At 47.5% G+C, this 11,326-nt stretch overlaps 1 protein-coding gene across 1 annotated transcript; it reads right to left on the bottom strand.

Moving 5' to 3' along the window:
* Positions 1-1,401: 1,401 nt before the first annotated feature.
* Positions 1,402-11,257, bottom strand: dtl (denticleless E3 ubiquitin protein ligase homolog; the record flags this gene model as incomplete). The annotated part of the gene is made up of 15 exons (XM_084440164.1): positions 1,402-1,415; positions 1,672-2,418; positions 2,728-2,848; positions 3,206-3,295; positions 3,708-3,820; positions 7,059-7,163; positions 7,617-7,720; positions 8,110-8,183; positions 8,733-8,848; positions 8,943-9,008; positions 9,104-9,224; positions 9,595-9,656; positions 9,765-9,857; positions 10,359-10,466; positions 11,206-11,257. The coding sequence occupies 15 exons, from the start codon at positions 11,255-11,257 to the stop codon at positions 1,402-1,404; spliced, it is 1,986 nt and encodes a 661-aa protein (XP_084296290.1).
* Positions 11,258-11,326: the final 69 nt, after the last annotated feature.

The following is an 11,326-nucleotide window of genomic DNA, read 5'->3' as shown; positions in this document are numbered from 1 at the left end:
AATGTATCCTGTTTCCACAGAAACAGATAGTCCGTGTTCGCTATCGGATGGTTGAGTCGAACTGACTAGTGCTAGCTGGTGCTAACTGGTGCTAGTGCAAAAAGCACAACTAAATCACTTTGCTATTCTACTAGAAACTTCTCCCCCGATAAAACCAGCAGGCAGACCAGCGGTCTGGACTAACCAGAGGGACCAGAACTAACCAGAGGGACCAGAAACACTTTATAAAACCAGCAGGCAGAGCAGCGGTCTGAACTAACCAGAGGGACCAGAAACACTTGGTCCGTCGTTGTAGAGTTCGTCTGACGTCGTTGACAGGCATTTCCAGTAGCCAATCAAAACAAAGTGAGATACTTTTCTAACCAATCGAGTTGCGTTATGAGCGGGATCTAACCACGTGACACGCTGTTCAGAAAACAAATAGAGACGGTCTCACAATCCAGATATTATATAGGAACATATTTAAATATCTCTGCTGTGTTCTTCCATCAGCTCACATATCTTTAAAACGTGTGACACACGAGCTACAATCGAGAAAATGCTTATATGTAGACTATACTATCGTTCGTCGAATAGATATTTGAAATATCTAAGTATTTAAATACTTATTTAGTATTTAACGTCCTACCGATGACGAAAATACGCTGGGCAGGTAGGCAAGGCAACTAAATAGTCAGGCTATTGCGCATGCGCATCTGAATAGTCATTACTCCCATCTTCATGTGGTTAATATAACCTTGCGAGCAGTCGACCCTCTGGATGGACCCAACTGCAAGATCGATAATCGCTTTTTAAAATGTGAGGGTCTTGCATTTAGGCTATATATGCGCCATAGATAATATTACCCTGGAAGACATAGGACAATGTTCTATTGTTGGTACATGAGAATTAAGTGTGTTGGGTGTGGTGTACTGGAAACGAGGTTATGAGATGAGATACAGAAAGAAACAGGGTCTGCTGTTTACCGAATTGCTTGAATTTAATCAATAAAAAGTTCAACAGGACAAAGAAGTTCAAGCAATATACAAGCAGTAATCAATATGTACACATATATAAACAAACTCCACACTTGCACATCAGACACCATGACTTGTATGAATAAACTGATGGCCTGGAAGTCCAAGCCAAATATACAAAGTGCATGCACAAAATAAGGAATCTGACAAGGTTTCAATTCTGTTGAGTGAGTGAACTCATTGTGTAAGTTAATTAGAATACTGTATCCATTGGGATTTGAGGATATTTCTTTTAAAATGTCTGTTTAACAGTGATCCCAATTAAAAATACAAATCTAAATACACAAAATGTTTAAAGAATGTACATTTGAACAAAATGTGATCCCCGACTGATTCAAAATCTCATTCAGTTCCTGATAACCTCATGTCAGTCCAAGCTGGTCACTCAGGAGTCCTTCTCTGGAAGTAGGAGGAGATTTTCTTCATGGAATTTGGGGAGTACATTGACTGAGAGAAAGGGAAGAGGAGGACATGGTGAATGACTACATTTTAACGTCAGGCCTTACACAGGCAACCCAATGTATATCTACATATTTGTATTTAATCTGGATTCTACTACTAGTCTGGATTCTACTACTACTACTACTACTACTACAGTCGGTTTTATATCTTGATATAAAATCTTTACTTAATTTGCTACTAGTTAGCTTGAAACCAGATTTATCGCCTACCGGTGAGACTGGTGTCCTGCCATCTTGCCTCTTGGAGGCATTGGGGCTTCTGGGACTGCTTGTGCTTCCGTGACCTTTCTTTAGTCTCTGGCCCATCACGGACAACCAGTCCCCCACTCTGGGGGAGCTGTTCTCTTTGTCTGCCTGTCTGGAGGGGAGGTGATGGAGGTCTGGGTCTTCCTGGCCCCCTCTGGGGGAGCTGTTCTCTTTGTCTGCCTGTGTGGAGGGGAGGTGATGGAGGTCTGGGTCGTCCTGGACCTGGCTCTCTCCGCCAGGTTCCTGTTGGGGGCAGCACCTCCCCACCAGCACCCGGCTTCTCTTGGCTTCGGGGTAGAGCTCTGTGACGCACTCGCACTCCCCCGCCCCCTCGCAGCCTCCCGAAGGCCCGTCGCCCGTGTCCAGCCTGCGCTTGGCCCTCCTCTCCGAGGACGGGGCCCCCCCGGTGGAGCCCTGGGGGCCGGAGCCCAGCACCCTCCGCAGGGGAGGGCTGACCTGCTCTCCAGGAGACCCGGGGGTGCGCGCTGAAAACCACTGCTTGATGGAGGAGGGGGTCCTCTGGCGTGGGGGGTTGGCCTTGGCCCCCTGGGTGTGGGTGTGCGAGGGGGTGCTGGAGGGCAGGGGCAGGGCAGCCCGGTTGGGGGCGCAGGCGGCAGGCTGGGGAGACGCCAGGGGCCCCAGACTCTCCGCCCTGGGGCTCTTGGCCGGAGTGCCCTCGGTCTGGCTCAAGGGCCCTTCAAGAGAGAGAGCGACAGTGAGACCTTGGTTGTGCTCCAGAGCAGGCGCATGCGTCGCATGGCTGCGGGCACCGCGGGCGAGAGGCAGCTCTGTTTATACGACGCGGCCTGGAGCGTGCATTCCACACATGCCCAGAACACCGGCGGGAGGACATGTTTGCTTGAACCATGAATCAATCACTGCAGAGTAACCAAGACTTCAGCGTTTACTCTCCACAGAGTTCAGACCAAGCGGTACGTTTTCAATATGAACAATGAAATGGTACCAGAAAGCGCCGAGCAACTCTGCTAAATAACAATACTCACTGGGTCTCCTAGCGCAGGCCCAGCCCACCAGATTGGCCTCTCCGACAGACGATCTAGCGCCGTCCACCCCCCGGTCCAGACGCCAGATCCGTGCGGTATTGTCATCGGAACAGGAAGCAATCTGCCAAGACGGAGCGTGAGATTACACAGGGCCAGATTCACGCCTCCACACCACTTAAACTAGCGCTTTATCAGTTTCATGGCATAGACCGAAATGTTCAAAAGGCAAAATAGCCGTGCGCACATCCTGTAGACCCAAATGTAACATTAACCACAATGATTTTCAGCAGATTTAACATCTGCTCCTGGAAGACTGAATGGATGGCATTATTTACACTAACAAAATTTCAAGTTGTGCGTGTGCTGCATCGCCAATAACGTGTGTACTTGTGTTGCTTGCCGTGTGGCTGACTAAAGACCCCCCCCCCCCCCACACACACACACACAAGGTCCGAAGCGATTCAAATCATGGTCTCACCTTTGTGAAATCTGTGGGGCACCAAGCGATAGAGGTCACCTCCTGGCTGTGGCCCTGAAGCATCATGGGAGCCTGTTTTGGGTCAGAGATCTGAAATAAGAAAATACATTGTTAAGACACCGACATTATATTTTTATCGCATATACACCTGCAGTGTATTATACAATTAAGATCTCTCAATGCTATTCATTATCTGTATCCATACTTTAAAGGGCTTTAACATTAGTGTATTTTTTTTATATATATTTTTTTATTTAACTTTATTTAACCAGGCAAGCATTTAAGAACAAGTTCTTATTTACAAAGGCGGCCTGGCAAAAAGCAAAAGTCTCTTGAGGGAAGGGGGTTAGGGGGCTGAAAATAAAACAAATTTAGATATAAGACAGTTATAAACAGCACACATTGACACGTCACAACACATATATAAAACAACATGCAACACTACATGGAGCAGCGCAGACATACAGCAGCACATCATCAGCAAACATGCAAGACTGCTCACCTTCCAGATGAACATGTGATGGTCACTTGAGCCACTGGCCAAGAACTGGTCGTCTGGACTCACAGTGGACTTGACATAAAATGTAGAGTTGAGGTGACCGCTGAACACTGCCACTAAGAGAAGAGAGACAAGCACATTTACACTCAGAGAGAGAGAGACCTAGAGAGACCCGGCCTGGAGACACTTCAGACAGAGAGAGACCTGGAGACACTTCAGACAGAGAGAGACCTGGAGACACTTCAGACAGAGAGAGACCTGGGGACACTTCAGACAGAGAGAGACCCGACCTGGAGACACTTCAGACAGAGAGAGACCAGGAGACACTTCAGACAGAGAGAGACCAGGGGACACTTCAGACAGAGAGAGACCTGGAGACACTTCAGACAGAGAGAGACCAGGAGACACTTCAGACAGAGAGAGACCTGGAGACACTTCAGACTGAGAGACCCGGCCTGGAGACACTTCAGACAGAGAGAGACCTGGAGACACTTCAGACAGAGAGAGACCAGGAGACACTTCAGACAGAGAGAGACCAGGAGACACTTCAGACAGAGAGAGACCAGGAGACACTTCAGACAGAGAGAGACCAGGAGACACTTCAGACAGAGAGAGACCAGAGAGAGACAGAGAGAGACCCGGAGACACTTCAGACAGAGAGAGACCTGGAGACACTTCAGACAGAGAGAGACCTGGAGACACTTCAGACAGAGAGACCAGGAGACACTTCAGACAGAGAGAGACCTGGAGACACTTCAGACAGAGAGAGACCTGGAGACACTTCAGACAGAGAGACCAGGAGACACTTCAGACAGAGAGAGACCTGGAGACACTTCAGACAGAGAGAGACCTGGAGACACTTCAGACAGAGAGAGACCTGGAGACACTTCAGACAGAGAGACCTGGAGACACTTCAGACAGAGAGAGACCAGGAGACACTTCAGACAGAGAGAGACCCAGAGACACTTCAGACAGAGAGAGACCTGGAGACACTTCAGACAGAGAGAGACCAGAGAGAGACAGAGAGAGACCCGGAGACACTTCAGACAGAGAGAGACCTGGAGACACGTCAGACAGAGAGAGACCAGGAGACACTTCAGACAGAGAGAGACCAGGAGACAGAGAGAGACCCGGAGACACTTCAGACAGAGAGAGACCTGGAGACACTTCAGACAGAGAGAGACCTGGAGACACTTCAGACAGAGAGAGACCTGGAGACACTTCAGACAGAGAGAGACCTGGAGACACTTCAGACAGAGAGAGACCTGGAGACACTTCAGACAGAGAGAGACCTGGAGACACTTCAGACAGAGAGACCCCGCCTGGAGACACTTAGACAGAGAGAGACCAGGAGACACTTCAGACAGAGAGAGACCAGGAGACACTTCAGACAGAGAGAGACCTGGAGACACTTCAGACAGAGAGACCTGGAGACACTTCAGACAGAGAGAGACCAGAGAGAGACCAGAGAGAGACCAGAGAGAGACCCGGAGACACTTCAGACAGAGAGAGACCAGGAGACACTTCAGACAGAGAGAGACCAGGAGACACTTCAGACAGAGAGAGACCAGGAGACACTTCAGACAGAGAGAGACCAGGAGACACTTCAGACAGAGAGAGACCAGGAGACACTTCAGACAGAGAGAGACCTGGAGACACTTCAGACAGAGAGAGACCTGGAGACACTTCAGACAGAGAGAGACCAGGAGACAGAGAGAGACCTGGAGACACTTCAGACAGAGAGAGACCAGGAGACAGAGAGAGACCTGGAGACACTTCAGACAGAGAGAGACCAGGAGACAGAGAGAGACCTGGAGACACTTCAGACAGAGAGAGACCCTGAGACACTTCAGACAGAGAGAGACCTGGAGACACTTGAGACAGAGAGAGACCTGGAGACACTTCAGACAGAGAGAGACCTGGAGACACTTCAGACAGAGAGAGACCTGGAGACACTTCAGACAGAGAGAGACCTGGAGACACTTCAGACAGAGAGACCAGGAGACACTTCAGACAGAGAGAGACCAGGAGACACTTCAGACAGAGAGAGACCAGGAGACACTTCAGACAGAGAGAGACCAGAGACACTTCAGACAGAGAGAGACCCGGAGACACTAAAGACAGAGAGAGACCTGGAGACACTTCAGACAGAGAGAGACCAGAGAGAGACCAGAGAGAGACCCAGAGATACTAAAGACAGAGCACAGACATCAAATGATCCTAATCATTCTTTTGGAACCACATTGGGAAATTAAAGAGGACTTGTTGTTGTAAGCACTTACGGGAAACAAAAACACCAACAATAACGAAAACGGCAAATAATAAAATACAATAAAATTATAATAAAATACAATAAAAAAATTGTAATCCCACAAAAAGAATAGTCCCCCTATGTAGGGGTGAAAATGCTCCTGAAGAGGTTGTACATATCAAACTACACGGTTCCCCTGGGCCCCCTGGGCGACACGGTGGGGTGATGCTGGAGGCAGACGACACGGTGGGGTGACGCTGGAGGCAGACCTCCACCCCCCAACTGTCCGTCCTACGGACGGGGAAGTACAGAACAAGTCGGTACTCGGGATGCGCACAGGCAGTCAGGTTTTTGAAACTGACGTTTAGCCTTTATTAGATTTTTTTAATACAGTAAAAAACTTAAATACTCAAATATCCATCTCTCGTCGGGACAAATATGACTGAGGAGTGGGGGCTGAGGTGTGCCCTGCGTCAAACTAGTCCGACCGCCTCCGAACACAAGCTGTGTTCAACTCCACACTCAGTAGCCACAGGGCTGTTGTGATGTCATTTCACATGACAAGTCTCAGGCCTGTGCCTGACCGTCCAATCACATTCTACCTCACGGCCGTTGGCATAATGCACTAGTGTGTGTTCAAGCACATATCCATACAGAACACAAGCATTCATAACCTGTCATGGTGACGACGTCTTTGACAGCCTGACCCCACTGACCCACACAAAACCTTTCACCAGGTAGCTGAGACTCTGCAATCCAAATGCCGCAAGACGAATGTTTAAAAAACATTCTTGGATTGTTGTTTACACCATATGGCTGACAGCTGAGTTGAAAATCTGGTCAAACTGACTTGAATGACCTTGAATGACCACAGCAACTGTGAGAAATAAACAAGCTTGGCTTGTTCCTTCCTCTGGTGAAAGTGCCACACAAACGTCTACAGCCAAGACTAGAGAAGACAGTCTAGCCCCATCTAGAGGTAGAAATTGGTATTGAACTGTATGAGTATGAAAGCTGAATGGGAATGGATTGTAGCGCAGCTGCACCAAGCATGCGCTCTAAATGTAATGTAACATTTGCAATGAATAAAAACACTTGTTTACCTGGGGTCGTTTTCAGCCCAGTGGTGTTAAACATGTAGATGTTGTCATCAATGCAGTTGGAGAACAGGTTGGATCCAGTGGAGTCCAATACAAGCCCAGAATAACCTGTAACACAAACAATACAGTTTACAGGTTCATTCTAGGTAACCTCAACTATCTCGCTTTAATAAAAAAGTAAATAAATAAATTGTTTTCTGTGTTTTTTTTTACTGCTTTCTTTTTTTCATATTACGAAAATTGAAGTTGCAAAGAACCCACTCAATATAACAAACAGTGTTAGGATCACTAAGTCATATTTTGTCGTCAGAAGTCCATGTCCTGTGAGAAGTGTGAACAGCTCTGAATCTTTCTATTCTATTTTCTCTGCTTAGTGATTTCAGCTGTTCCAACATTCACAGAAACATATGTTCTTAAAATATTTGATTCCAATGCATGGCACATCATTTGAAATCTTACAATTTACACTTCGATAATCTGTAAAAAACTTTAAAAAAAATGACCTTTCCCTACATCAGGCCCAAACCTCCAGGGGTGGTCACTATTGGTGAGAGAACCTACCTATCTTGCGCGTGCTGGAGCCAGGGTAGGGGTAGGCCCGGAGGGGGGCGGGGTCGTGGAGGTGAGCAGTATAGCTCTTTCTGAGGTCCCACGTCTTGATAATCCTGATTTGGGGAGATTGTTGGTGATCATGAAGATGTGTTTAGACACCGAGCAGAACTGACTTCAGTCACACTATTTCGAGGGCTTCTATCGATAGTCTACAGACCTACAGACCTAGTCTACAGACCTACAGACCTAGTCTACAGACCTAGTCTACAGTCCTACAGACCTAGTCTACAGTCCTACAGACCTACAGACCTAGTCTACAGGCCTAGTCTACAGACCTACAGACCTAGTCTACAGACCTACTATTACTACCATCAACAAACTATCAAATGCAACTATTGATATTAGCTGGTTAGGGATGGTGAATAGTAATGTTAATGATGTTTATTGATATATTTTTCTATCTATAAGGGGCCCATTGTCAGAGGCCCATGACTGTTCTTACCCATCCACGGCTCCAGAGGAGATGAGATTTTGTTCGTCGCGGAACAAAACCACCGTAACGCTTTGCTGGGAGTCCTGTGAGGAAGGAACAGGGTCAGCATCAGCGTCGCTCGCTGCTTCCTGATCTTCACAAGTACAAAACAATCATCTAAAGTACAGGTTTTCCTGCGTAGAGGAATTTTTGGCGCCCCCCGAAGAGCTTTTAGCCAGAGCCAAAGGAAAATCACCAGTGCCAAAATGTTTAAAATGGAGAAGAAAAATATCAATTCAAATCCTCTCCAAATGTGTTTGATAGCTTGTTTCAAGTGCAGCCCATCCCTCTTTCTTGCATTGTCCATGGTTTGGACCACTAGTAATTGAGATAATTAATAGACAGATTATCAGTATCTTAAACATTTTGTCTTCATATCCATTTTGTGTCAAGTCGGGAGATTTCCCAAGACTGTGAAAAGTGAGCTCAGTCAGAACGACAGCGAAGAATACAGGCCTCTATACGCTGGTAGGCTACTCGCCATAAAACTGAGGTTTCCCCCAAAGATTGCATGCGTATCACCCCCCAAAGACCCATTCTGAGCCAGGAAAACCCCTGGAAGGGTCCTTGGGCTTGTAGTTAAGACCACCCACCACAGAGGGCGCCATGCCGCGCTGGCCGGGCCGTCTCTTCTTCATCTTAGAGGGCGTGTGTCTGGTCGTCTTGTTGTGGGCTCCACTTATCTGCTTCACGTGTCTGTAGAAGCCGTCTGGAAAAGACCGCGAGCAAACAAACAAACAGGTTTAGGACCAGACTAAAGGGAGCGTGCAGTCTAAAGCACACGCTAAACATTGTGCTCATACCTTTTTTGCTGCACCTGATGTCCCAGACCATAATATTTCCATCTCTGCCGCCAGTGCAGAACACAGCTGCAGGAAACGAGACAAAGACAGTTACCAAGGTGACTGAGACACAGGTGGGAGAGAAATGACTGGGCTCTAATAAGGGTGGACATGAAACGTACATTTATCCTGCTGAGTGAAGGAAACAGACTTGACGCTACACTGGTGACCCCTGAAGCTGCCAAGGAGCTCCCCGGATCTCACATCCCACAATTTGGCCATCTGATCCCCCGAAGCAGTGACCTGAGAAGAGGGTGACACACAGCTTCATTACATGTCCTGGTGGAGCCACATATGTACTGGCCATCGGAGTTATGGTAAATGGACGGCACTTATATAGCGCTTTTATCCAAAGCGCTTTACAATGGCCTCTCATTCACCCATTCACACACCAATGGCGGTAGCTGCCATGCAAGGTGCTAACCTGCTCATTGGGAGCAATTTGGGGTTCAGTGTCTTTGCCCAAGGACACTTCGACATGCAGTCAGGAGGAGCCGGGATTCAAACCGCCGACCCTACGATCATTGGACGACCCGCACTACCCCTGAGCTATACAGCCGCCCCCCGTTAGACGGACCATGACTAAATAAACATCATCCCAGAAACTACTCACCAAGCTAGCCTCCCCGGGCACCCAGGCGATGTCAAACACAGCGTTCTCGTGCGCCATCCACTCTGTGTGGAGAATGGAAGGAGTTATTTCCCAAAATGTGAACAGAGCTTGATTAACCCGTACCGAGCCACTCCGGTGCAGTAGAACCTGCATGTGCCTTATTATGTTACCTTTAAGAACTGGGCTCTGCCGGTTTTCCGTGTTGTACAGCCTCATGATCCCCTCCTCGTTTGCCACCGCCAGGAGACTCTGCATTCCTCGGGCTGCAGATCAGAAAACAGTTTCAGTGCACAGACGGGACGCACGCGCATGCCCGGTTGGCGGAATGACCAGGGCTGCGTTCCGAATCGCATACTTCTACTACTTACTACCAGTACCTACTACAGCTGCCCTTAGAAAGTACGTACTTTGCAAGCAGTAGGCATCCAATTGGGACATACTACCTTGTCATAACATTGGGCCTTGAAATTAACCCACATCCGTCGCTGTCCATAACACGACATTCGTCTTCAGCTGTCACGAATGTCACGACTGGCACATGTGACGCTGCTCACAGGATTGTGGGTCAGAATAGCCAGAAAAGCCTGCTGGCTTGCATACTGCAAAATACGACCGGATGTAGTAGGACATCCTGGTATTTTTGCCATACTGCATGTGGCATACTATGCATTGGGACATACTACATCCTGTTTTGGCGTACTATCTAGTAGGGTAGTATGTGATTCTGAACGCAGCCAAGGAAGTTGTGAATGATGCACACACACCGGTGGAGAACGCGCATCCGAAGGGGGGCACGGCCGAGCCCAGGGTCCCATAGGAGGTGTGCTCGTCCGGGCGGGCACACTGGAAACCGTCCAACAGAAAGGACAGATCTGCTCGGAAAGATAATAGATCATAAATTATTATTAGAATAATGTGAAATATGTGTCCATCTACTGGATAATCAAGTTATTGTCCCTCCCCCTCGGCGGCTTGCTCTGAAATGTCTCTAAATGGAGGGCACGCTGGTTGTAGGCAAGGCAAGTTTATTTATATAGCACATTTCAGCCACAGGGCAATTCAAGGTGCTTTACATGAGACATTAAAAGCATTAAAACAAAAAGCAAGACATTAAAGACATTTAAAACAAAAGGCAAGACAAATTAAAAGCATTAAAACAAAAAGCAAGTCATTATAGACATTTAAACAAAAAGCAGGACAAATAGAATACAGGAATAAAAGTCACAGTGCAGTATACTGATAAACAGCTCCTCTTAGAAAGCAGTGGCAAAAAGAAAAGTCTTCAGGCTTGTTTTAAAAGAACCAAGAGTTGCAGCAGACCTGCAGTTTTCTGGAAGTTTGTTCCAGATATGTGGAGCATAAAAACTGAACGCTGCTTCTCCATGTTTTGTAGCAGTTGTCCAGCTAACTATTCATTCTTGCGGAACATATAAGCACAGAACAGCCAGTTATGAGTACGGGACAAAGGCATGCACGGCAATCAAACTAATCACAGACTTGCAAGCTCGACCTTGCGATGTGGATAGCTCCCTAGCTACAGATGCTAACTAGTAGTCAGACAGATCCTATTGATCATCCCAGATCATATTGATCATCCCAGATCATTCTCACCATCACGCCTCCGTGCAGCGACTCGTCTGTCAACAGCTGAGCGGAAAAGCATTTCTACACGTTGAGGAATCCAGGTGATGTTTCTAATGTTGTTGATTCCCTCACGTCACCGACTCCTAAT

The sequence above is a fragment of the Borostomias antarcticus genome, assembly GCF_949987555.1.
Source record: "Borostomias antarcticus genome assembly, chromosome: 6".
Taxonomy (NCBI): domain Eukaryota; kingdom Metazoa; phylum Chordata; class Actinopteri; order Stomiiformes; family Stomiidae; genus Borostomias; species Borostomias antarcticus.
The sequence above is the reverse complement of the archived record's forward strand: the minus strand, read 5'-3'. Positions and strand labels throughout refer to the sequence as shown.